The sequence below is a fragment of the Typha latifolia genome, chromosome 1, assembly GCF_019914945.1.
Source record: "Typha latifolia isolate L0001 chromosome 1, TyphaL0001v2, whole genome shotgun sequence".
Lineage (NCBI taxonomy): Eukaryota > Viridiplantae > Streptophyta > Magnoliopsida > Poales > Typhaceae > Typha > Typha latifolia.
In genome coordinates this window covers 3,655,733-3,682,487 of record NC_133086.1, presented here as the reverse complement: position 1 = coordinate 3,682,487, position 26,755 = coordinate 3,655,733, and the positions used below count along the sequence as shown (strand labels likewise).

Sequence of the window (26,755 nt, the reverse complement as noted above, 5' to 3'; positions counted from 1 at the left end):
CTACAGTTACCCTCTTAGATCCATTTATATTTTGTTTCTTATATTCAATGTTGCTTGGCTGGGTGCAATTATTCATGCATATGTTCTTTGAGCTATATATGATCATCTCCAAAGAATTCTGCAGTAGTTGCATTGGTGGATTATTTTCCAAACAAAAGCTCATAATTGGACCCAGTTTTATTACAAAACAACCAAAAACATTAAGACGCAAACACTTGAGTATCACACACTCACCACCCCAACTCTACCAGTCACTCACACTAACACCAATTGATGCTTTTAACTAGCACTCGTTTGATCTGTTGTTTAGTATGTATGAGAAGGCTAGCATTTTAGATGTCAGAATAGCTAATGCGCGAACAAATTAAATTATCAAAAATTGAAAATAATAATAATAATAATAATAATAATAATAATAATAATAATAATAATAATAGAAAACTTACTTAATCTTATAGGATTAGATTTCCAACGATCCTAATCCTAATAGTTGTCGAATAAATAAAAAAATAAATGTTCAGCCCGTATAGGAGCACCGAACCCTTTCTATTCCTGTAAGTTACCAATAGCGACGTGAGAACAACAATGAGAGGTCTCCTACTAGAGATCGGTGCTTGCTTTGCATTTATACCTAAGTCTTGTTTGGTTTGAGATTAAATCCTGCACTTTATCAGTTAGGTTTATTTTTTAGTCTTAAAATTTTGAAGAATAAATTTAATTAGATATAAAAAAGTTAAAAAGATGTTTAATTACTGAATCAGTTTAAAATTTTCTGAATTAGTTCAGAGGGTCCATAAATTCAAAACAAACAAGTCCCTATATACTATATAACTCGACTATTCTTTTCTTACAACCCACTACTATCCTCCACTATTTTATGTTCACTTCTCTCTCATGGCTATACGAGCATCCCATAGTTGATGTGCTCAGACAACGGATTAGGAATTTTGTTTGAGTGATCTGTTGGTATCCGTTTGAACACCCATGCCTAGAAAATGAGTATTTTATCTTAATATAAAAATCTAGTTTGTATTACTCCACTACTCTCTTTTCTTCCTTGTTATGCTCCATGGATGTGCTTCTGGAGACACTTCTCTTTACATATATATATATATATATATATATACAAAGCAATATACGTTGTTTGTAATTGATCTACCGAAGCACTGAGACATGCATTAAAATGACAATCTATTTTCAGATTTAAGATTTACTCTGTTGGCATAAATGAAACTTATATTCGAGACTCTGCCCATCTAGCTAATTACACAACATTTCAAATGAAAAATTAATGTTTGAACTTTGGATTAGAAATTTGTATTAGTGAGTTCCACGAGTGATTGTACTAGCATTTGAATTGAATATAGTGTTTGATCCTGTCGCTTTTCTTCATTTAAGAATTTGCACGTAAATATTTTTATCTTCTTTTTTCATTTAAATTTAAACTTCATACCGTTATTTTTTAAAGAAATTTAAATTTCATACCGTGTTTTTTTTATATATAAGAAAAAAGCGTATACTATCTACGACTCCGTATCTAACTCCTCTCCTACGTACTACTCCTACTGGGACTCGGACAGTCGCCACTGTTATAAATGAAAGGGTTTGTCCTACAACTACACTCGACCTCCGCTCTGTTGCTCCCCTGTTTTTGTTTGTGTTTTGTTGCTCTGCTCCTTCGCTCTCTTCCTCTCGTTTTTTTGTTTGTTGTCCTCCTTTGTTGCTCTTCTCATAGTCATGGCTGCTACTTCTCTCGGAGTTCTTTCCTTCCCATTCATCCGCACCCGCGCCCATCCACCGACGACAGCCACAGACTATTCCGCCTCCTACTCGGAGCTCAACGCCTTCCTCATCATCGTCGCCGTCTTAGGATGCATCGGTATCTTTGCTATGGTCCTACTCCTCGTATCAATCTGCCGCCGCCTTCGACGTCGTCGCCAGAATCGTCGAAGACCTCTTGCGTCCGGCGACGTGATCCTCGACTCTACTCCCTGGGATGAGATTCTCATCGCGGTGGAATTGGCCGAAAGGGATCGCTGGCGCGTGGAGAAGATCCCGGTGACGGTGTATTCCCGCCAGGGGGAGGGGGAGGGGGAGGGGGAGGGGGAGATATGCGCGATTTGTTTGGAAGAAATGGAAGGAGGAGAAGAGGTGAAAGTGATGCCGAGATGCAAGCACACGTTTCACGACGACTGCATCGACCAGTGGTTGGGCGTGGTTTCGGCGTCATGCCCAGTTTGTAGGAATCTTATCGTAGCTGAGAAAGAAGCTAAAAAGGACCACATTAGCATTGACGTCTCATATTGAGATTCATTGTAATTCTTGTTGATTTTTTTCATTCTTTTCATTATTAATTGTTTACTATGATTAATATTCTTTGATGCATGTGTATATATATATACACATTGCTTCTGATCAAATCGAACCATATTTCTTAATTGCTCCATTATTCTCCTTAATTAATTTGTACTCTCTCTTATTAGATCTTACTATATTGCTAAAATCTTAATTGTCCAATACATGAATAGCCTAATAATTAAGTAGGAACAATTAAATTATCAATCAATAGTTAAATAAAAAATTAATAATACATAATTTTGTAGTTGGCATCCTTGCTTGTCTGCCTTCTCCTCGTCCTCCTCGCAGTCCTACTTTCTAGTACCTATCACCGCGGTCGCCGGCAGGAACCTCACTCCCGATAACCTGCCCCAACTTCTAATGATACAGGAATTCCATAGTTTCATTCGGACATATTTTGCACGGCTTGCAAACGGCGACGTACTTGAACTAATTCCGTCGCAACGCCCATGCATGCCCGTCGCAGTTTGAGCCTGAGTTGGTTCACTTTTGAAGAGTTTATTTTAGTTTGGGATTTAAATATTGCTTGAATTCTTAGCACATTGAAAAAGACTATTTATATATTTTTTAGTTATGTATTAGGATGAATTACTATGATCTTTAAATACAAATCTAGTAATATATTGGTTGGAAACAAATTTATTCCGCTGCTCTCTACTCTTTCTAGCTCATTCCCATGTATATATGCTTCTTGGAGACACGACTCATCTCAACAAGCTACCGTCTCCATGTGTAGTGATACGAATTAGAAAGGATCAGGCGTAGTAACAGGATGTCCAACAATTATAATGCAAATTTGTGACAGATAATTACTGCAGTAATATCTGTCGTATCTGATTCATTATTATAGCTTTCACTTTCAATTTTTGGAGGTAAGATAGACACAAAAGGTTCTATTTTTCTTTCAATGAGAGAGAGAGAGAGAGGTACGTAGCATGTTCCTTTTGAGGTCGGGTGCTCTTCTATGATAGATTACTAATTAATTCAAAAGCTATTCAAACGCACCACATTCTACTCTGCTCACAAATTACACTTCTGGGTTTAAAAAATCGACAATGTACATTATAATTATAATTTTAAAGAACACAGAGTAAGAAATGATCAAGATTAACAATTAAAATAAGACCTAGGTAGCATATCATCTTCTATCCCATCTGAGTCTGTGTTGGGATTCTGGGTACAGCAACCATGCCAGTATGGTAGGAGAAAACCCATTCCCTTGTCACCACTCCCATTGCCTGTTCTTGTTTTTATTAAGTGAGCTCTCATTGTTGTATAGTTGGATGAACGGAGGACTTGAAAATAAGTGTCTTTGCCATCAAGCTCACGTAACAGCACAGGAGGCCGTTGGCGGAGGCAACGAGATCAATGCTGAGGAAGTCATCACGAGGGTTGAAGGTGATGGGAAAAGGGCGACAGAATTGCTCTAAAGCGAAGAGGGGGACGACGGAATTGCCGGAGAGAGGCTTGAAGAAGGGCCATCGCAGAGAAGAGGAGGTGATCCGGGTGGAGTGAGACATGACCAGAGAAGTTATATTCCAGTCCTCAGAATTGTAATCTCCCCAAAATAGGAGGCAGAGGAAATATATAAATTTATCAACTGTTAAGCTCCATAATTTAAAGAGGCTCATATTATATGACCATTTAGATAATAAACGATCAGAAATCACTATCGACCCTAATCCATCTGTACACTATCACAGCCATATTGTTAGCACCAAACCACATGCAAGCTTTGTGAAAATATCACAGAGATACCAACAGCAAAAACCCTGATAATGGAATGTTTCAGGATCATGCCTCAACTTTTCTTTTCATTTCCGGATCTTCACAGGTCATAATATTTCCCCGTATTGCAACATCGTTTTAGCAGACTTTTTGATGTCTCGAAGCAAAGTGTTCTCTGAAACACTAGAACAATCAGGTAATGACTCTACTGATCATATACATCCATAATAGAACCTAGTACTTCAAATACATCCTCTCCATTGAATAACACAGATCATACAAAGGCAATTTTCTTTCGATAATGAAGTTTTTTTTTCTCAGTAACATTAGTATCAAGATTTCAAGGTTACCATGGTGCTTGATTAGTATTAAAAACGTAATATTGCAACTTTTCGACAAGCTTGGCTCAAGCATCAAAGGCTAAAATGTATAACAATTGCAAGGAAGTTTATGTGTGCCACTGCAAAACAAGGAAAAGACCTAGACAAACTTGAGTATATTTGATGTTCATACCACAAATCTCCCAAGATGAGCAAATTAGAGTCTGAGGAACTCTGCAGCAGCATCTTGTTAAGGTTACGCAGACAATAAAGATGATGACTTCCCTTTGGTCCTGCTGATTCCATCCATTTGACTGTTTTCCAATTCAGTATTCTGGAAAGATAAAAGCAAGCTATAATTATATAGTTTTTCATAATTATTTGCAGGAAAGAAATGGATCTGAATCCCAGAAACTTCAAGAACTGGGCATTAGTTTCTCATAATTATTGTGGAGAGAGTTGTTAATTGCTTAATAATGTAAATCAGAGGATCTGCTACTTGAATCGAAAAGGAGATGTTACTGTTTCAATACCAGATGGCCTAAAACCTAATTGGAAAGCAACATCTCTGCAAAAGCATGTATAACAAATTAAAAGAACTAAGTTAGATTTCTCAATCAGGATGTCTCCTAAATCTATTCAATTTCAACAACTCTGTCCAGGAAGAGCTCAAATTGATGCAAGAATTCGAAGATCTAGCGACGCAATTGGTCCAATGTGGGATATTTTCGTTTACCTTGGGGTGATGGCGAGGAGGGGGCTCGAGATCGACCATCCGGAGAGACATAAGTGAGATCTCGGCGAAGGCGGAGTCCCTGATGTGGACATCGTCGCTCGCGAGCTCCTCGAAGGCAGCCTCGAACGCCTCCTGCCAAAATCTCGGCAGCCGGATCCGCTGGTTGTGGGCGTACACGTCCCACATGTGCCGCACCACCTTCTCCCTCTCCTCCATTTCCTATTTACCACAGATCCGATCAAATCCAACCCAATAAAAGGAAAATATTAGGGTTAGGGTTAAGCTAAGGGTTAAAGGATCGGACCAGGACGTCGAGGTTGTCGTGGAACGCGGGGTCGAGGTCGTCGGAGAGGCGGGTGAGGTTACCGGCGGACCACTTGAGGGTGACAGTGCCGGTGAGCATGGACCAGAAGGCGAGGAGGAGGATGGCGGCGAGGGCCCAGAACTTATACCGGCCCTTTCCGAAAAGAGAACTGTCGGCCACGGCCCCCCCGGCTGAGATCGGCTTTGTCGCCGGTAGTAGATCTCCGTCTTCCTTCATCTCATCGCCCGGCGAGCTTTCTCTCTCTACAGCTGCGGATTTATGCTAGAGAGAGAGAGAGAGATTTGCCTTTGCTGCGAGTCAGGAAGTGTGAAGACTGATTAAGAGTGGTTTTTGCTAGTTTTCTTATTTTTATTGATTGGTTTGTGACATTGTAAGCTGTGGCTTAAGCTTTACGAACAAAGATGCTTTTAAGAAAGTGATAAATATGGTTGGTTAAAAATTATAGCAAGGTTGGTGGATGTATAATATAGTAGTCACTAGTCAAGTTAGGTCAGATAACAAAATAGGTGTGAATAGGAGCACTACTGGTTGGTCACTGGTACATAGCAACTAGCGATGCAAGAGGATCTCATTTATCTGAGGAATCACCAATCAGAAGGTGTAATATGTGGATATGGATATCAAATGTTTAATTGAAATTTGAAGCTCTTTATGCTCATATTTTAATCTTTTTCTCAATCATCTGGTATGACGATGCCTGGCGAGGAATCATGGCTGCAACTTTTAAAAGAACTCCAAAGTTAATGCTCGAGCTTCATCTCTAATATTCATTAGATTTACAAAAGCTTGATATGAATGCTGACGTTCTTCAGACCAAGAATGCATCTATTTTTCTCCATTCTACCACTTGAAACATTCTTCAATTCAGAATTCATATTTCCTTTCCTTCCTACACTCCATACAGTCGCATTTCTACATCATAAACAAAGTTGCTCGCAGCTTCATATAGTCCTTTCAACCCGCACTAAAATTATATTTTTAAAAAAAACGCACTAGAGTATACCTCTTTAAACCTTTTTGCTTTCCACGTAGTGTTGCAGGTACCATTATGTACCTGGAAAGAATGCCCTTGCTACCAGCCCATCTTTTGATTGAACAGTTGAAAAACACTAGCACCGACATCAGGTTAGTGCTTCAGGTGACAAGAAAGCAAGATAAGGCATAAAACAGCACAGTTTTTTTTTTTAATTTCCTGCGAATTATAATATTATATCCCTGACCATGTAAAATCCAAGCCATCAACAGCATCTTGCATAAAAATTCACCACGAGTATCCAATAATACTATAGTGGGCCAGTACAAAAATGAATAGTTGCGGCTGATAGCTATCAATGTGGACATATACCCAACCAACTGTTTTCTAAAGTAGGTGGTATCAAGTGTAGCAGTCCCACGACTGACTTCCCTGGAGATGCATCCAAGAGTGAGTGAGTAAGCAAATTTTGTCAAGAATTGATACGCTTTCAGAGACTGTTTGTGCAAGATTGTGCAAAGCTACTGTATTGCTTCTGACTTCTAGAATAACTTGCGGCAAATGATATTGACCCACTATCTCGCTGAGAATATTAAAAGAAGAAAAAAAGCTCAGACGATGCAAACAAATCTACACGGAAAAAAAAGAGAGATGTTAACAGTATATTCCTGAAGAAGCATCAAATGGAGACTACTATAACAGGCATGAGAAGATAAACGGAAAGGAAAATTGTATATAAACCAGACCCTTGAAATAGGACAGTTAGAATTAACACGTGGACTGCTGGGTCGCTGAATTCTCACTCACCCAGTGATGAAACCTTTCCAATTCCACTCATCAGAAGCAGAATATAACTCAAAAGACAAAAATGGCTTAATCTTAGATGAGTTAACTAGTATTTTCCAACCTTGTGCTTGTATCTGGCAGGCTGCACAACAGATAATTATTTTCAATCAATCTTAGCAGCTACCGAGTATATGGCCAGAAATAAAAAATATATGTTCACGGTAAGCATAACAACTCAAACTACTATTCTCTATGGACAATGAATTAAAACAAAGATAAGAAAATTAAATTTATTCAAAACTTGGAATAGAACAGCTATGATAAACAGCCCCCAAACATTTTGATGAACCCAGAAAATTCAGTAGATGAAAATTGAAGAATCGATTGTTTAACTAGAACCAAGTTTAATATTCCAAATTCTTTATGTATCTTTTCAGATGAGGCCTTTAATCACAGAACAAAATCCAGTCAGAGATTTTAAAGACCTTTATTATTTAGCTTTTGTTTTGCGATAATACAACGCAACGCAACTTAGGAACATATCTCTTTTTTCATTATAAGAAAACTTGAAGCAGATGTCCTTTTTGCAAATAAATGTCAATTAAAAGAAGATTGAAAAAACAACCATAAAGCGTAAGGGATAAGCATGTTATATCAAGGCCACAATTACGCAAAATAAAGTAGAAACAATAACAGCAATCAAATATAGATGAATCTCAGTTCCTAAAGGACTAAAGTTAGCTGTAACGAGAGCAAAATAAATAAACTGGAAATAAGATCCTATGCAAATTATAGGGAAAGAGCGACAGGAAGAGATAAAGTTCATGGTCAATTAGCTAGCACCTTCAGACTGTAACATATGACTATATATTGAGCCAATCGTAAAATAAACCAATCAACAGGTTTACTTTGAACCAAGGACATTCCAGTACCTTAGTTCTAATAGATATCTTGAAATACTGGTTATGTAAGGAAAAAAACAGAGCTGGGGAATGCAGTACAAATGTAGGAAATTACTATCATGCATGTTACCGAACTTAGATAAAATATCTTGCAGTACAGTAATGTTGATTATAAACCTACAACTCTGATCCAAACCTGATCAAATTTTGCATCCCAAGTAAAACCGGATTAGCTACCAGGTTAAAATATAAACATACGTAAAACTGATCAAATTTGAGGATTCAGATCCAGGTAGTAGCACCTGTTAATTCTAGGATTCAGATTCAAATTCAGATGCTGTAAACACTGAAGAGGATCTGTCCATTGCCATGCTATGGATCGACAAAAAGGCTTGTATAACTTGATTAGAGATCTAGACAGTAATCCAACAGTCTACTTCCACTCAATTAGAAATCTAATGCTATGATCTTGGTGGTTAGTTATACATAGTGTATACCCAAAATCTAGATATAATGACCAATTCAGAGGTTAGAGCAGCACAACAAGCAACATGTAACATAGCTGAAACCTGCTCTCATTTGGGGTGCACACCTACAGATCACCTTCACTGGATGCACTTATTCATATTCCTAGTAACAGACCAGGCAAGAAAATCTCACTCATCCCTCTTGGATAAAACAAGTTATCGGCCCTTAATCATTTCAGAAGTATTAAACCCAAAAGGGGAAGTAGATTAATCTATCTAATTCAGCTGGTCTTTTCCAATGCCAAACGAAGGCCTGTTGAATACGGGGTCAAAAAAAGAGGGAAAAAAAACAAATTTCTTGGATGAAAGCATGTGTAGGCAGGCATCTAAAAGTTCATTAGTTCAAATATGTCATCATGAAATGTGCGATGCCACTATTTTGGATAAATCATCTTCAACTAGAGACTACCATATCAAAAGGCATATATTAATTCATTTGTTCTATTTTTTCGGAACATTCTAAGATTAATTCACAATTCCGCAACAATGAATTTACAATCATGCACTAATTACAAATAAAAGCAACAGCAACAGAAACAGAAAAAAATTCACATACCTACTGAGCTCCGTCCTCAGAGAACCTCGCATCGAACGGCGGAGACGCATGCGGATGCGGAGCTCCGCCACCCGCGGCGGATCCTGATCCAGGTCCTCCGGACCCGTGCTGGAGCTCGATGACGAGCCACCGGACGGCCTTGCTCATCTGCTCGAGGCGGACAGCGCTGATGGGAGGGATTCCAGACGCACCGGCGGCGGCTGCGGATGAAGAGGATGAGGGGGCGATTCCGGTGGCCTCGTCGACGAGGCACTCGGATCCGATGCGCTGCTTCATAGACTCGACGAACTCCTCGGCCTGGTCACAGGCGACGCGGAAGAGCTCCCACCGCTGCTTGAAGGACTCGAGGGAGGCATCGGTGGCGGCGGTGTTCTGGCCGCCGGAAAGCTCCTTTGCCTCGAGGACGCCAGCGGCAGCGGCCACGAAGTCCTGGTACGCCGCGCTGAGGGCATCCACCGTGCTCTCCATGGGCGAATAGGGGAGAATTTGGAGTGGGAGAGAGGATTAGTAGAAGTACCTATTAGCGATTTGGGGTTTTGTTTTTTGCTTCTTTCTTCGGGAATTGATCGTGGGCATATAATAATTGATAATTGATTAGACCATTTGAAAATATTACTATAGGAATAAAAGCGATTCATATCACGAGAATAGGATGATGTTATCTAAAGCTTTTAGTATTTTATTAAAAGAAGTTAAATATAATTTGGATAAAAATATTATTTGCTTGTGATAGTTTAGATAAAGAATAAAATAATTATATCGTTCTTATTAGTATTTTTAGTTTAATGTATTAAATATAAATTTGTATTTTTATTTTATCTTCTCATAATTATTTTTCATTATTCTGTCTAACAATAATTTAATTGAATTCAAGCTAATTTATATAATATAGATACTCTCACAAATATCATTAGAGATTAACATTCAATATCAAAAGTGAATTTAACTTCTTCTTTTTTCAAAAGTCACATTATTTTCTCAACTTTGTAATCTGTTTAATGTTTGTTGTAACTTAATGTAATGGAGATACCCATTATTCTCAAATGAAACATGAATTTAATTTTTAAAATATAATATAATACAGAGAAATTTGTATTTAACATTATACTTTTTACTATCATATATTTTTAATACTACAAATCAAACACTATATTTTATCAAATATATATAGAAAATATCATTCTTTTAACTAGACTAACATAACCAACTTTTTATATTAAAATAACTGTTCTAATAATATATTCTTACTTAACTAAACTCAAAAACCTAGCCCAATCTAAACTTAATCGAAGCTAACTATATCAGAGCTAATTTCAAATAGAATGTAACTTTACTCAACTTTTCATGTGGAGGAGATTAGAGGCTAAAGAAGATAAAAGGTCCGAGGAGAACTCACCTTAATTTTGATCGAATGAAATTAGTTCTATCTTTATATTCAAGAAGAAAGAAGAAAGAAGATAATTGCATATTGATATTTTTAAGAAATAATGGTGTATGATGGATATAATATTTTTATATGTCTACATACAAAGTGTGTGCTACACATTCTTAGTGAATAAAAGGCTCGATTCATAAATATTAAAAATTTAGATCAGTAAACTACAAATAGTTAAAAAGACCCATCTTTTGTCAAAAGAGAATAACTCCTCCCATTATCTCCCTTTTTATCCCACCTAAAAGCTAAAAAAGTCATGATAAATAAGCTTTATCGAGTTTTTTTTTTTTTAAGTTTCAACAGTTAACACTAATTCCGCATTCTTTTTTAGGATAAAAAGGGATTTATCCTTAAAATTTATCCCGTGTTGCCAGACTGGGTCACCGTGCTCTCCAGTCTCTCAGCCGTGGCCCTCCTCCCCTCACTCTCTCTCAAGAAGCACAAAGCAGTCATCTCCCTATTATAGGCCGTCCAATCATCCACCTCATCGATCCGCGACTTCCGATCCAACGGCCACTATTAAGTCTATAAGAATGCGCTCCCCGCAGCAGTCATTGGCGTGGCTCGAACTCGAGAACCCACTTCAAGAGATCGAACCCAACCCAGAACAAACTTGAAGCAGAATTTAAAATAAAAAGAAAAAGAAATTGAAGGATAGTGGGGGGAGAGAGAGGAGCTGTTCTCGAAGAGAGCTCGTTGGAGACGCCAGAGAAAACGAGCGAGAAGTTTTAGCGAAAGAAGGAAAAGAATCAAGAGAGAAAAATATACTTCCTGGATCTAGCCAGGGGTTAGGGCATCTCGTTCGCTTTCTCCGATCCAGATGGAAGAAGCTTGGGAGAGAGCCGTCGAAAGTGCCCTCGGCAACCAACCAAACCCCTCCATGGCATCTCCTCCTCGGACTTTAACCCTCGACGGCGCAGTGAAGTGCCTCCATGGCCGTCTTCCTCAATCCGAGCTCCTCGGGCGGTACCAGAGCTTGCAGCACCTATCGATCGCCAACGTTGGGGTCTCCTCGCTCGAGAAGTTTCCACGCCTCCGGAATCTAGAGCGCCTCATCCTCTCCGACAACCGGATAGCCGGAGGCCTCGAGTTCTTGGTGGAAGCTGGGCTAGATTCGCTTCGAGATCTCGATCTCTCCAATAATCGGATCCAGTTCCTCGAGGATCTCGCCCCTCTCGCGCAGCTCCGGCTCGTTTCCCTGGACCTGTACGAGTGTCCGGTGACCAGGATCAAGGACTATAGATCGAGGGTGTTTGGGATGATACGGACGTTGAAGTATCTTGATAAGATGGATGCGGATGAGAACGAGCGGCCTGAGACGGATGAGGAGGACGAGGAGGATGAAGAGGTGGATGAGGAGGATGATCCAGGTAGTGGTGAAGTTGATGGTGGGGATCGGCCTGTTAGGGCGATGAATGGTGTTAGGGTTAGCACAATTGGAGGTGGGGTAGTCGATGTTGATGATGATGAGGAGGAGAGTGATGGGGTTGAAGAGGAGCTGGAGACTGGCGAGGACCATGGTTCTCATCACCAATTATCAAATGGGTTTAGGGTCACAATGGCTGGGCCAGCATCTGTTGACATAGAAGAAGATGAGGAAGAAGAGGATGTAGATGATGAAGAGGAGGATGAGGAGGAAGATTTGGGGGAGGAGATAGATGAGCAGGATGGTGAAGAAGAGGATGTGATTGAGGTGCATGATGTTAGGGATAGTGATGAGGAAGAGGAAGAGGAAGGGGATGATGATGAGGAGGATGTTGAGGATGGAGAGTATGATGGTGAACTAGGGAGCACAGGAAAAATGACGAGCACGGAGGGAGAGATTGATGAGGATGAGCAAGGAGAGGATGATGAGAATGGGGAGATTGGGGAGGAGGACGAGCAGGTTATGGAGGAATACCAAGAGTATGAAGAGGGAGACTGCGAGGATGAAGATGCGGTATTTTTTTTTTCTAACTTTTCATTATCAAGTTTACTTATTTACCCTTTAGTATTACTGTGCTATCTTTTATCATTGGTATTGCAAAAATGTATATGCTGATTAAAATATTGTGTGCCAATTTGGTTTAGCATTGAGAATTTTTACCTAACAGTGATTGTTTATTTCTTCTTATTCATTGATAATTGTAAGTGTAAGATAAAAGTTGTAGACAATCAAATTGTTAAATCTAATAACTTTATGTTGTTATTTAATTTAAGGTTACTATGTAACCATGGAAGAGGCATGGCGATGTAGTCTTTAATGTTTATCATGTTATTGTGACGTTAGTTATTTGTGATGCTCTTATTAGAATTGGTCGTTGATATTCAATGAGTGGGCGAATTGTCTCGTCTTTTGAACTTGGTGGTTTTATCACTGTGATTGTCTGGTGTTTATATTGAAATTCTGTTTCATGAGGGTAAGGAAGCTGATTTTTGCATCTTCATGCCTTTTAGGCAGTCATGCCTCCGAATGAATGCTAATGATCATATACTGGAGTCTTTGTTGTTAAACATATGGTTTAGCTTCTTTGAAGTTTGATGTTTCTTGAAGATATTGGAGGTGGAGTTATTTTCTACAATAGGAATATGTTTTGTGAGATCAGTATGAAATTTTAGGTGTAAGTAACGTTATATGAGTCAGCATATTAGTTTTCATGTCATTCCACTTATGTCATTCTGTATCCTGCTTGAGATGTTAGCACTTTTATTTGGTTTTACAGCTATACTTTGGAATGATTGTGTTTTCAAAAATTGAAGCATTTTGCTTAACATCAAGGGTACTTTTGGTTAAAAGCACACTCTCAATTTGCAATGCAAGTAGTGAAAGCATAGTGTGTTACCATAATATTACTAATAAGGTATTGTGTGAAATGTAAGTTGAACTAAAATTTATTCCCTTTGTTGCGAGCAAATTTTGTGTTTTTTCTCTTCTTCACTGAAGTGAAATTACCTCTTTTAACTGTTGTAATAGAATGAGTGGAAGAATTTATATTTTATTTTCTCTTGATTTGTAATTCCATTTTATTACATTTGCTAGATCTTATCCACTGCCACTCACTGACCTAGATGTCCTTTTATCTGCTCGTATTGCATTTCTTATGTTTAATATAGTCAATTCATGTTATTTTGGATTCTTATGTTTCATTTGTGATTTTTATTTGTCTGTTTAATGGTTGTATAGTTATCTGCGTTAGATTTTCAGATTTTTTTGTACTCATATTATTTCTTTTGTATGTCTGCCGATTTATTTTTCCCTTTCTTTGGCTGGCATGCTGATATTTTGCAATTTTTCTTACCTTACCTGTCCTCTAGGAGGAGGACCTTGGAACAGAGTATTTATTGCAGCCTATTTCTCAAATTGTGGATGAGGCTGCAGGAAGCGATTTCGATGCTTGTGATGTAGAAGATGAAGATGAAGATGATGTTGATGATGAGGATGATGATGAAGAGGGGCAGCATGGGAATGGTGATATGCAGCAATTCTCACTTTCTGACGGTGGCAAGAGAAAGAGAGACGACCTGGATGATGATAGTGTTGAGGAGTTGAGGGCCTCTAAGCATCACTAATGATTCATCAGCAATGTACATGGATACTAGTAGGAAAAGAATGGTGGGTTATTTTTTTCCTTCCCTCCTATGTTTGTGTAGACATGAATTTGTTAGTATCAAGAGAGAAGAGCCATGAGGAGATGAATTGTGCAGCTGTTCTCTTCCCTCCTCATTTCAAAAGTTCGTTATTGTCTATATGTCAGCACAAGGTTATTGTCTATATGTCAGCACAAGGTTCGTCAATCGGCCGTTTGGAAATCTTCAACTTTCAAATTTCAGTTATATATATATATTATGGACAGGGTTGGAGATATTTCCCTCCCAAAGTGCACACAGGAAGTTATCAATTCAAATGTGCAAGCAGCCGTTGCATCCTCTGTACATTTCTGTAGCCTTTGGTAATCTGCTGTCATTGGTAGTCAAGATTTATGGTTAATTGCCGAGTGCAGCAGCTTCTCTCCCTCCTTATTGTATTTGTTCCATCTGGCTAACTATTGGGTTTGCTCTGTTGTGTGTGGTGGAAAAGGTGGGTGATTCTATTGGCTGCCTTGGGTAAATTACTGATGCATGCGTGGACAAGGGGCAAAAAGCTCACACACAGAATAGGAGAGAGAAGGTGATCGATAAGGGTAATTAATGAACACGTATCAGGTGGATAATCGCGGTGTCAAGTGGTGGATCTGATCTAATCTAATCTCCACCAATCACGTGGGCTAAATGAGATATCTCGTTCATAGTCTCATCGGATGGATAATGATTAATTCCTGGGCTGCTTTGTTGTTGCCAGCACACTTCTCTGACTTTGTTGGGTCTCTGTCCACCACTGGGTGAAGTTACCGATCAATTCAATTTAAAGCTTCGTTGATTCGGAATGGTGGCTTGTGCAGTCTGGATAATATTCGGATGGACGTGCGGTGGGTGGAGGATACTTGAGACTAGACGCTTAAATCTTCCCCTCACATGGATTGGGTGGGTGGACCGCTTTGGGATACTATTACTACTGGAAGGAAGGAAGGAACTCAACTTAACCCATTCCCTTTCTTGTTTCGCCTCCATCCAGGATCCATTTAACAATTGGGTTTGGCAAACAGGTCGAGAATACAAAATTAACTCTACTATACATCTCCATTCAGACCTGGTCTAGTCTGTCGTCACACTAATTCTTGAAATTATTTAAAAATCTAAAATTTTATAATAATCTAGAAAAGGCCTACTTAATTGTTTAGAGATAATTTTATAACTTTGGTTTCTTTAATTTTGTTTTTTTAAGCTTGGGTGCCCCTACTAAACGGATCTTGCAAATGTTTATCGGAATCGAACCCATTGGATAATTCAGACCCTCCGGATCCTATTACAAAACCCTCTATGCCAACGAAACATGGATAAGGCGCTAACGAGCCCGAAGTGTCGTCTCCCACTCTCCCTCCATGGCGTCCCTAACAATTCAACTCAGCCCAACGCTTCCCCGCCGATTTGCCTCTCCCTCCCGGAGGTACCATTCGCGGGGAACCATCATGTGCAAGGCCAACGAGGGAGACACCGCCACCTCTAGCGGCGGCTCGGCGGTCGAGGTGGCTGCCGCGGTGGCCGGCCTGGTGTCGTGCCCCGTTATCGGCGTCTCGCTGTACACGCTCAAGACCACGGGGTGTGGCCTTCCTCCGGGGCCCGGAGGATCGCTCGGAGCCGTGGAGGGTGTGAGCTACCTGGTGGTAGCCGGACTTGTGGTCTGGTCCATCGCCACCAAGGCCCGAACCGGATCTGGTTTGCCAGCAGGGCCCTACGGCCTCCTCGGCGCCGCCGAGGGGCTAGCCTATCTCACCGCCTTGGCCGTCGCCGTCGTGTTTGGGCTCCAGATCTTGGAGCGCGGCTCACTTCCGGGTCCTCTGCCCACCGACCAGTGCTTTGGATAAGTTCCTTTCTCCCTCCCCCTTTACCCCACTACTTTTGATGCTTCATCTTACTTTTGTGGCTGAGACAGAGTTTGTAATTACAAAATATGGCAAAGAATTTCCACATATCTTTCCTTACTTTATGGTTCGCATTTTTTAAAAAAAAATTATATCATGTGGTTTTTTTTTATGATGAGATATAATCGTGTCATTTCATATGATATAAAGGATGAATTTTTTTTATCCACATCCTCTCGTATAATATAATAATATTCCCCTAAAGATACGCATCCCCGCCGAGGAGGATTCTATATCCTCTACGCAAGCGCGCCAAACCGCCCCTTTAGTTACGTCCATCATCCTTCATCCCAACCGTCCGATCTATAAAGAAAGCAACCGACCTCATAGAACACAACTCTCTTTATCTTAACAACCTCCCCAAGAAACCCAAACGTGATACATTTTCCTTCTCCTCCTCCTTCCTCCTTCCTCCTTCCTCCGAAGAGTTCTCATTGTCCTCTCCTTCTTCCAATTCCATGGCCACCGAATTCGACGAATCCGACTGGATCCTCGCCACCGCTGACGACGACACCGGCGTCGATGACTGGATCGTGGCCGATGGCGCCGATGGCTCCGTCTCCGGCGTCTTCTTCCTCTCCACCTCCGACCGCTGGCGGAAACCCTCCTTCGCTTCCTTCGGCCGACGTTGCGGAACCCTACCGGACCCGTCCCTGTCCTTCTTCCCCCCTTCCGTCTCCGTCCGCTCCTCTTCTCGCGGCCTCATCCTCCTTTGCGGGCCGTGGTCTTCCTACTACGTCTGCAACCCCGCCACGGCCCAATGGGCCTTGATCCCTCGCCCTCCTCAACCCCATTCCATGACTCCTCCCCTAGATCTGGTTCTTGTTTCGAACCCTAACGCCGATCACAACTTTCATTTAATCTGCGCTTTTGAATCCCACTTTGAAACCTTCTCAGCCGCCTCCTATGAGTGGATCCGCTCACCCACAGTTGTTCCCTCCGCCGATGGTCCCGTCCCCCGCTCCGGCGTCTCCGGCGTCGGAGCCGCCTACTGGAAGACGCCGGCTCCGGCGGTTCTGGCCTTGGATCCGGACTCCGGCAAGACGAGGATCCTTTCCGCTCCACCTCACTGCGATATCTCCGGCGACATGTGGCAGCTCGGGGAGGCTGCCGGCCAGGTTTGCTCCGCCGTGGTGACGGAGGACGCCGTGGAGCTTTACGCGCTCGATCCGCCGTCAGATCGGTGGACTCTTCTTGGATCGTTCGCCTACAAGGTCGTCGGCACCGACGGGGAGGCGCTGGAGGAGGAAGCCGTCGGCGGCGAGCCGATCGTCTGCAAGGAGACGCCGCGGCCGCTGAGGTTCGAGAGCGCGAATCTGGAGGTGGTGCTGTGGGTGAATGGAAGGATCCTGGCGGTTGACCTCGAGGCCCGATGGGTGAGGGCGGTCACGTTGGAGGGGGACGTGAAGCCCGGGTTTGGCGATGACTTCGTCGCACACATCAACACCCTTGCTTCTGTGGAACCCCCGGAGTCCGACGAATCGGATGACGATCCGGAAGAATAGTTGGTTTCTCTGCCGTTCTCCTTCCGTAAATATCATCCTAATTCTTGTGAAGGAAAAAAATATCCTTGAACTCCTTTTAATTTCACACTTGTTGATATACTGATACAAATTGTCTCAAATTGATACATTTGATTGGCTATTATAAATTGTCTTTTCATCATAGAGATATTTGCACTGAATTTTTAAGGCTATGCCAATAATTCACAAGAAATTTATCGATTCTTTAGTCTTGAGCAAATTTATCTAGAATATGTAAGGGGAAAAAAAGAAGTTAGTTGGGGAATTTACATTCTTGTATTTAGACTTGAGTCATTTGGCATGTCATATTATACTCCTTTTGATTAATTTTTCCTGTTCTTTAATAGGGAATCTAGAAATCTCGGCTTCTAAAATTTGAAATGCTTTTGTTGCTTTACAATTTGAGATGTACTCTTAAACCAAAATCTTGGATGATCTTTTGCCCGAGATCCGTGTTTGGCATTAAATAGATCATGAGGTGTAAAGAGTACTACTATTTGGGAGGATTTTGTTTCTTGTCATTAAGTTTAGGTTTGCTTGGGATATCTGTTCATAGTAGCATTCCAAATAGTTGGGAGTGAAGGCTTATTTGTTATTGTTGCTAGCATATTAGAATTCAATTACTATTCTGCCTGTAGACATGTCCCTTATCTAGTTACGACTTCTATGTTTCCTTTGTTGTTTGTATATCATATCACGCAAGCCTAATATCCACATCAAAGTATTACTTCAGGAACTAATATGCTTATTATATCCTTGTGGAATATTTACTATGTTTGCTCTTAATCTTGTAGCTACGTTGCAAGTATTTGTCTTCTGGAATTATTATCAGCTTCTAATTATATTCACAATATCCAGTTTATCTCACTTGTTATTCTAGACCTGAATTGGGATCTTTGATACTGGAAAAATGTAAAAGTATTCTTTATCTAGTGAAACCAATTGCTATTTCGGATGACAGAGGTTGATATTAATTTGTTTCATTTACTGCAAGTGGTAATCGTAAATTAAAGAACAAGAACCTTTTGTTTTGATTGATCACAAGCCCATAGTGGCTAGACAAAAGGGTTAAATTGTTTATTGATTTATAAGTTGGATAATTAAATTAATCTGAACTTGTGCTGCCTGTTTTTACTTATAGGTTTTATTTTCAGAAATTCTCTGAAGAATATATTGTTGATGGATATTTATGTTGATAGATGTTCTTCTGTATTTGCTTTTGATGATCCTAACTCCCTTGTGAGACAATCTATTAGAAAAGGTTGGCTCCACTCTGTTTGAAGTACCTTTTTCGCGTTGGAGTTGGATATAAGGTGATGGGGATTTGGTATTCGTGAAATATTTTTTCCTAGGAAATGCTAAAATGCTAGCTTTGCTTTGTATTTGTTTTTTTTTTAACTATCTAATATGAGGGTACTGGTGTATCTCGTTCTCCAATGACTTTTCTTTTTCATTTACTGCAAGAAGATATGAAAAAGTACATCTCTTGCTATTGTGAAGTGCAATATCACCACTTCTTATCAAATTGTTTGGAGAACTGTTCCTTATTTAAACAAATAAGGAACAGTTGAATGGAGAAGATCCGCCTTTTTTAAACAAATTGATCTTCTTGTAAAGAATTCACAGTCGAAACCTTAATCTGTGTATGCTGAATAAAGGAGGTGATGAAGGTTAATTTCAACTCTTTGTGTAGATTTCATGTAGTAATTAGGAGACATACTAATCAACTGGAATTGTTAGTTCCTAGTTTCTTGCATTGGGCTCTGGCCCAAGACCAGAAAAGCAATATAAGCGAGCATAACCGATTTGGGCAATATAATCTATCTTTGTTGATTGCAATCTTTTCTAACGCACGACTCAAGAAGATGCGTAACATCTCGCACGTCAAGCAGGTCAGCTGCTCGTGCAAATGCCTGAAAGCCTCTTGCATTGTATCCATCTCAAGATGACAGTGTCTGTTAACTTTAAACACTATGGGCTTTAGCTCAACACATCTTGCCATCCGTGAGCACCTTCCATTCATTCATTATCCATATGTCTTATAATATTTGTGTCGAAAACTACACCTTCCTGTCGCCTATATATAATGTAAATAAATCTTCTTTTACCTCCTCCTCCTGCACTCTATATGCTATCACTTCCAATGCTGAATGCTTACTGGAACACCTTGCTAAAAATATGAGAATTATATAGCATCGTGGGCCCAATTAGGATCATATGATCTGAAACTATGTAATCACATCAGGTAGGGACTTCCTTTGCACTTGCCAAAATGACATACTGCAAAATCCTAGAGCAATCTAGGAAAACTATTGTAGGCCTATTTTGTCACCCTAGCCACTGAATTGTTGTTGATGCTCCCATTTAGCTTGTAGTACTAAGGCTAGCATGTGATATGCAATGAACATGCAGACATGGACAGTGGATCAGAAGCTTGTGGTCATGCAATGATGCATGATAGAGAGATAGATCATACATGCATTTCCTTTTGTGGGGACTTCTTCTTTCAGCGTACATAGTATTAAGATTAGAAGCTTGTGGAACATCCCATGATGTGTAGCCATTTCAGGACGTGAATAGTTTGTTTGGTATCAGATTTGCAAGTTGTTCTTTGGCTGGATCTAATCACATGCCAAATAAGCTTACCAGGTGCAGTACTTGGAACTATATATTCTCACTTGATATTTTACTTAAATTAACTTTCTGCTCTTTTAGGTATAGTTTTTAAATGATACCACAAAATTCAAAAAGAATACATTCTCTTCTATAAAGCACGTCGGTTCCTTCAGATAAGAACATCATTTGCTTCAAGTTGAGAGATTAAAACATACACTATATACTCAATATTAAGTGATGATACGTGAAGAAATCCAGATTGGACATTTAATATAGAATGATGAGATCAGTGAAGAAAGCTTCCATTGATAAGAGGAGAGAATCTTAGCACGCTTTGAATTGAAATCATCTGTCTATCCTTTTCAATGTTATTAAAAGAAACGGTTTTTATTTCACTACTATAAATTGAATATCATGATGTTTTTCCTCAGACATGCAACTGCTACTTCTAAGAACATTATTCCTAGATCCCTAGGCGTAAACTAGTCATGTCACTGATGACCAGATTTACTAAAAATCACGATGTTGGATTATTGACCTACTGCAATCAATTGTATCATAATTTGTAGTTGTTAACTTGTAAGAAACTACTAGTCTATGTACTCTTTCTTTCTTCATTCCACGTGCTAGGATAATGTTGCTTTAACTGTATCAACTGGAAAGCTTCTGCTTTGCTAGGTTATTAATGATACTAACAACAAAAATAAGAAGAAATCTACTAATGGTGGAAGGGGTGTGAATGACAATTAATGAACTAAATACCCGGCAGAAACCTGTAATATGGCAAGTGATTTGTTCATGACATACAACAGTACGAAACAGCTTAGGTATTGGAGATACTGATCATACGGGTATAGTGCCAGTGCTAATTATAAAGTTGGTTGATGAAGAGATGGCTTAAAAGTATGAAAGGCATTCTAACAAAGAGTAACTGGAATAAGAAGACACCAACTGAAATATTTATGCTATTTCCTTTTCCTGAAATTGATAGTCTAGTCTTTGTTTACGAGATGATTTCATAATCAACAAATTGTAGCGGCCTAGAGTTATTAATTTTTTAATAGAGAAACAAAAAAAAACCACACAACTCTTCGGAATTGCATAGAATTGTTATCTGGAAAATTCACGAAAGAGACCATGCATGAAACCAAACAAAGAGAAGAAGAAGAAGAAGAAAGAGAAAAGAGAAAAGAAAAACTTAAATCGTCGTCAGTTTTCACGAGGAATTATTAGAGGTGCAAATCCAAACTAACATTCTCCTTCACCCCTGTGATAGCGAACTGGTTTTGAGGAGTTTTAGAGGGGGAAGAAGAAAACGATGATCCAACAAAATTACCGCTGAAGCCAACACCGCCGCCGCCGCCGCCGCCGTGCGCGGAGACCGGCATCCGCCAAATTCCCGGCAACGGGCTCCCGTTAAGCGGCTGCGCCACCGACCCGAGCCCGCCATGGAATATGGCGCTCGCGCCGGTGCAAGTGGGCGGCCACGAAGGATATATAGCAGGCGGCCGCACGTGCGGGTAGCCGAGAAACCCGTAGGTGTTGTGGCCGTGCGCCGCCGCCATGACGGACTGGAGGTGGGCGCGTTTCGCGTGCTGGCGCTCGCGCTTGTGCGCGTTCTGGTGGCCGCCGAGCGCCTGCGAGGTAGGGAAGTGGCGGCAGCAGTAGTGGCACTCGAATTTGCGGCTCCCACTACCGCTCTCTGCGTTGCTGCTGCTTGTGACGGAGCTGGTGGTGGAGGTGAATTCTTTGGCGCTTTTAGGGTCAGAAGTCTGCTCGTTTGGGACGTCGATGCCAAAGAGACGGATGGCCGCGGAGGAGGAGAGGGAGGGGGAGGATTTCTCCCGAGGTGCCGCCGGCGTAGACCGGATGAACGGGAGCTGCGAGAAGGAGTCGACACTCATGAAGTCGCGGGTCTCGCCGTCACCGCCGGCGTTGCCCATGAGAATTAAGTAGGATAGGGCTAGGTTAAGATAAAGAGAAGATACTGTATATAGTTAGCTATAGAGAGATAGAATTGTTGTGTGTATAGCTAGCTAGGCGATGGAATATTTGTATGGTTAATTGGTTGACATGGATGTTTGGAGTATGGAAGTGGGATGTTTGAGGTGTGTGATAATTAATATTTCTGGTTGGTTAGAGGAAGGACAGAGGAGGGAGGGTGGATAATTGAAGCTGACCCCATCTAGTGTGAGCACTGACAATGCCTTACTGCTGCTGACTGCCGCTGCTGAAGGAAGACTTTGGGGCTCTCAAATAACAGTCAAGTACCACTCTAACAACACCATCACCTCATCACCATCTCTTCTTCTTTTTCTCTATCTCTCTTCCTTTCTCACTCACTCCTCATACATCTCTGGCTTTCATTCATGTGTAACCATCAGTCAAGAGGGAAGATAGGTATGTGGCCAGCTTTGTTGGTGGGTCACTCTCTCTCTCTCTCTCTCTCTCTCTCTCTCTCTCTCTCTCGGTACTGGTTGCTGGGAAGGCTCTTTATAGCTGTTGGCTTCTTTATCTCTGCAGCTGCAGAGATGTGCTAGGAAGTGGTCCTGTCGATTTCTATGGTGGTTATTACCTGCAAAGGGTCATAAGGTTCTTATCCTTTTCTTTATTTTTCCCCTCTTATATACCTCAAATGGGCACTAATCCTATATCCACATCTATCCATCCCCTAATTGGTGCACATTTTAATAAATCGTATCAAGTCAGATGCAAACCATACTATCGTAAAATCAAATTCAGCTTTGCAATTTCTCTACAGGATTAGTCATGCGCCATGCTTTCCTTGTTTAATCTAATGACAGCATAAGTATAACCCTGTGATCCAAACCTGTGCATGATGATGGCATCAGCTGATATTTGCACAGGAGAACAACATAATGCCAAGCTCCAGAGTACCATCTCTTTGTGATGTTCTCCAAGATGTATGCCCCCACATGAATCAGGTCTCCTGTTTCAGATAGAAACAGATGGCTGTTGATTGATCTGGACTCCTTTGCCAAACAACCGGTATGCGTTGTATCTCACTAGCTGACTCCTTTATAAATAAATAAATATATATATAGTACTTGTTAGTAATTTACCTGTTCCAACTGAAATAATACGTATATATATTATTATTACAGGAAGATTAATATAAAAACAAAATCCAAGGCCTTGCCTTTTTGTATCCAACCTTGTTAATAGTCTCATATGGTAAGGTAGTTAAGTGGTCACTGCACTAGTGTCAGTGTGTGGTTACTCCACAACTTTTAGGAGGGGAGGGGTTGTAGTATTTTAAGGCTTTTAAGGTATTGATGGATCTGTGATTTTCCAAAGGTTCAGACTAAAATAGTAATTTAATGATCAATGCATGGGACCTCTCAAGAAAAGTACAAACCCCAACAAACCAAAGATGATAATAATAATAATAATACTAATAATAATGTATATATATATATATATATATATACATATTATAATTTATCTCTCCTGGCTCTCTCTCTCTCTCTCTCTCTCTCTCTCTCTCGTGTTAGTTTCCCTGCAGAGGAGGTTGCTTTACTCATGCATGCCTGACTCGTTTTTGCAATTATTCTTCCCTTCATAACTGTATACATCGTCCTCTCATCTTTATTCTGCTTACTTCTACTCTCATCTACCTTTGTGAGGCTCCATCTACTGCACCCACATTTGCTCTTTTTGGAGGACTCTTAAATGAGAATGTACTCCTATGTCTCCACTGTGCCCCCACCTCATATTAATACAATTGCTATAACGCACAAACCTCCCCAACCTTACACTCTACCAACCACACACACACACACACACACACACACACACACACACACACACACACACACACACATATATATATACACACACAACTTTTCATCTCCCACGTCTTAATTATTATAATTTCCAAATGAACAAGAATATTTCTCTGTTAACACAATCAGCATTTTCAGAACTACACCTTTGAATCCTTCCTTGTTTTTCCTATTAAAAGCCTCTTTTCGGGTTTAGGTGAAGGGACCACTCACTCACTCACTCACTCACTCACTCACAAGTTCAACTCCAGTCGTTTGCAGAACTATGCCACGGTATGGATTATAGATGTATATTTATATATATATATATATATATATATATATACACACCCTTCTTTTTTAATTTATATAAGGCAAGCTAATTGAGCCGCGTGCTTACGTCCGGGCCACGTTGGTCCCGGGTCGGGTCCGGGTAGTACATCACGCGCTGGTTAATATGTTGAGTCCCCTCCTTCCTCCTCTGCCTCTTTGGTCTTGTTGTGATCCCTTTCCGTGGCCCTAGACCAATGTACTTTCCTTTGTCCCCCCATTAACCCTAACCCTAACCCTAAGCCAGTCTGGCACCGTACGACTACACTAACGCTTCTCAAAGCAACCTAAATTAACCCTACCTTGTCTCATATATGATATATATATATATATATATAGCTCTTATTATGCTCGCTAATAATAAAATATATTGACCTGCAAATTTCGATTGACACGATTAGCTTTTCTAGACGTTAACGTACACGTGGCCGTATCAACTGTCAATTACTGCTAGTTTCTGACTCTTAAAAGCTATGGTGCTGTTCTTGAGGCGTGGATTGATAGGGCTGTCGCCTGTCGGCATTGAGATCTAAAACATTTCAGGACCACTGGAAGAAGGACTTCATTATAAATAAAACTAAAAATAATAATAAAAGAGAGAGAAAGAGAGCATCTTCAAGAGGAGCAAGTAACCTAAAAAGATATAGTTTTTGCTAGGCAATGTCTTTTGGAACAGAGAGCTTCTTTTCACATGTGATATGAATGCCCGAGAGGAGAAAAGGTGGGCCCACCTTTGATCTTGAAATATGATTGGGCCCCACTCGTGTAATTGGATTGCGGAATGATATCTAATACGATTAAAAAAATATATATTATTGTAAAAGAAATATTATCGTTTGATAAGGTTTAGAAAAATGCTGTGGACCCCACGAAATAGGAATATCTTTGAATATTTAAGTGGGCCCCATTGTAATAGGCTACGCGGGCCCACTCATATGAAATTTGGAGAAGCGCATGTGACTCTGATAGGCGATAGCTAACTAACTAGATTAACTGATTAATAACAAAAGAAACGTAAATTAAGTGGTGGGGCCGATTAGTTTGAGAGAAAATTGATAGGAATAGCCTAACTATAGTTGATATTGTTTAAAGATGCTTACCGTCAAAAATTTATTTGTATACAATGGTATTACATATACCTTTTTTATTTCCAAAATAAATATATTTATAATACTCTCAAGTGTTTCCTGATTAAATTTTTAGTTGCAATCCTGTTTGTGCATATCTATGTTACACCACAATTTTCAGTTGGGTAATTTGCATCAAAATCACACTTTAATTTTCTATTTTTTAAGTCAACCATATCTTATATTTCTCTTGCATCATAGTTTTTTTTTTTTTTTCTTTTACTTTCTTTCTAAAGTTTCCTCGGTCCATACAAAAAAGATGAGGGAGAATTTATAAATTATTTATGTAATCTACACTTAATTTACATATTGTCTAAATATATGTACTGAATAAAATAAATATTTGTTACTGTTTCTAAAGAAAAAATAATATAATTTATTAAGAAACTTAGATTGTACTAAATGTCTCTATCTTTACCACTCAATTAGGATAAAATTAAAAAAATAATGTATGTTTAATGCAAATTACCCATTTCACGAAGAACAGTCGTTCTATAAGTTGTTCCCAGTTGAGAATATAAAAGTCAACCTTTTACGCTTTGTGTTTTGACTTGACGTATATAAACTAACGACTAACGCTCTATAATAATGGAAGGTGGAGATAAAAAAAAGAGATCTTCTCCGTAAGATTATATTCTAGGATAGAAAATTTGTGAACACCCATCACATCGTTGTCGCATCTCTATCAATGCATCCTAATGTTAGTACAAGTCACATTGCATCACTGTCCCTTCCCTGCGAGACTTTTTTTTTTTTTCTTCAATAATTCAAGAGGCCGAAAGCTCGGACAGATTGCTAATCTCTGTTTATATAAATATACTTAGATTTTACTTAGCTTTTAGCTGACACACATAGTCATTTAATCGAAGCTCTAAATTATTATATCCCTCAGTTATTACTCATAGTTATCGAATCGTTGAGCTGCTTCTCTAAATCAACACACATCGCTGAATCTCACTAACAGTCAGACAATTTGCAGCACTGTCTCTTCCCTGTGAGACTTTTTTTTTCCTTCAATAATTTAAGAGACCGAAAGCTAAACATAGGTGCTAATCTCTGCTTATATAAATATATTTAGACTTTACTTAGTTTTTAGCTGACAAACGTAGTTATTTAATTTTTATCGCTCAATTATTACTCGTAGCTATCGAATCATTGACAATTTGCTCATAAATAAATTTATTTGAAGATGAACTTAGAATTTATAATACCCTCCTAATTTTTTTTATT

General features: G+C 39.9%; 7 protein-coding genes across 13 annotated transcripts; 4 read left to right on the top strand and 3 right to left on the bottom strand.

Annotated features, from left to right (window-relative positions):
- Positions 1 to 1,737: 1,737 nt before the first annotated feature.
- LOC140798664 (RING-H2 finger protein ATL64-like) lies at positions 1,738 to 2,307 on the top strand. The gene has a single exon (XM_073152650.1). The coding sequence runs from the start codon at positions 1,738 to 1,740 to the stop codon at positions 2,305 to 2,307; it is 570 nt and encodes a 189-aa protein (XP_073008751.1).
- A 2,065-nt stretch (positions 2,308 to 4,372) lies between these two features.
- On the bottom strand, positions 4,373 to 6,612 carry LOC140788680 (uncharacterized). Its single transcript, XM_073138058.1, has 4 exons — positions 6,471 to 6,612; positions 5,447 to 6,379; positions 5,143 to 5,361; positions 4,373 to 4,740 (listed from the first exon to the last, which is right to left on the bottom strand). The coding sequence occupies exons 2-4, from the start codon at positions 5,681 to 5,683 to the stop codon at positions 4,663 to 4,665; spliced, it is 534 nt and encodes a 177-aa protein (XP_072994159.1). The 5' UTR covers positions 5,684 to 6,379; positions 6,471 to 6,612; the 3' UTR covers positions 4,373 to 4,662.
- Positions 6,613 to 6,691: 79 nt separating this feature from the next.
- LOC140788689 (mediator of RNA polymerase II transcription subunit 32) lies at positions 6,692 to 9,817 on the bottom strand. Of its 7 annotated transcripts, none has more exons than XM_073138087.1 (3): positions 9,212 to 9,817; positions 7,348 to 7,368; positions 6,692 to 7,070 (listed from the first exon to the last, which is right to left on the bottom strand). In XM_073138087.1, the coding sequence occupies exon 1, from the start codon at positions 9,677 to 9,679 to the stop codon at positions 9,212 to 9,214; it is 468 nt and encodes a 155-aa protein (XP_072994188.1). In that variant the 5' UTR covers positions 9,680 to 9,817; the 3' UTR covers positions 6,692 to 7,070; positions 7,348 to 7,368. The 7 variants fall into 7 exon arrangements, with proteins under 7 accessions (XP_072994188.1, XP_072994203.1, XP_072994217.1 ...); XM_073138102.1 differs by having other exon boundaries at positions 6,692 to 7,023; XM_073138116.1 differs by having other exon boundaries at positions 6,692 to 6,872.
- Positions 9,818 to 11,205: 1,388 nt separating this feature from the next.
- Positions 11,206 to 14,435, top strand: LOC140785019 (uncharacterized). The gene is made up of 2 exons (XM_073132706.1): positions 11,206 to 12,585; positions 13,941 to 14,435. Exons 1-2 carry the CDS (start codon positions 11,467 to 11,469, stop codon positions 14,193 to 14,195), a joined length of 1,374 nt encoding a protein of 457 aa, XP_072988807.1. The 5' UTR covers positions 11,206 to 11,466; the 3' UTR covers positions 14,196 to 14,435.
- A 1,169-nt stretch (positions 14,436 to 15,604) lies between these two features.
- LOC140785035 (uncharacterized) lies at positions 15,605 to 16,204 on the top strand. Its single transcript, XM_073132731.1, has one exon. It carries the CDS (start codon positions 15,605 to 15,607, stop codon positions 16,085 to 16,087), a length of 483 nt encoding a protein of 160 aa, XP_072988832.1. The 3' UTR covers positions 16,088 to 16,204.
- Positions 16,205 to 16,255: 51 nt separating this feature from the next.
- LOC140785026 (uncharacterized) lies at positions 16,256 to 17,811 on the top strand. Its single transcript, XM_073132720.1, has one exon. It carries the CDS (start codon positions 16,603 to 16,605, stop codon positions 17,647 to 17,649), a length of 1,047 nt encoding a protein of 348 aa, XP_072988821.1. The 5' UTR covers positions 16,256 to 16,602; the 3' UTR covers positions 17,650 to 17,811.
- Positions 17,812 to 21,380: 3,569 nt separating this feature from the next.
- LOC140798358 (zinc finger protein 8-like) lies at positions 21,381 to 22,649 on the bottom strand. Its single transcript, XM_073152178.1, has one exon. The coding sequence runs from the start codon at positions 22,224 to 22,226 to the stop codon at positions 21,513 to 21,515; it is 714 nt and encodes a 237-aa protein (XP_073008279.1). The 5' UTR covers positions 22,227 to 22,649; the 3' UTR covers positions 21,381 to 21,512.
- Positions 22,650 to 26,755: the final 4,106 nt, after the last annotated feature.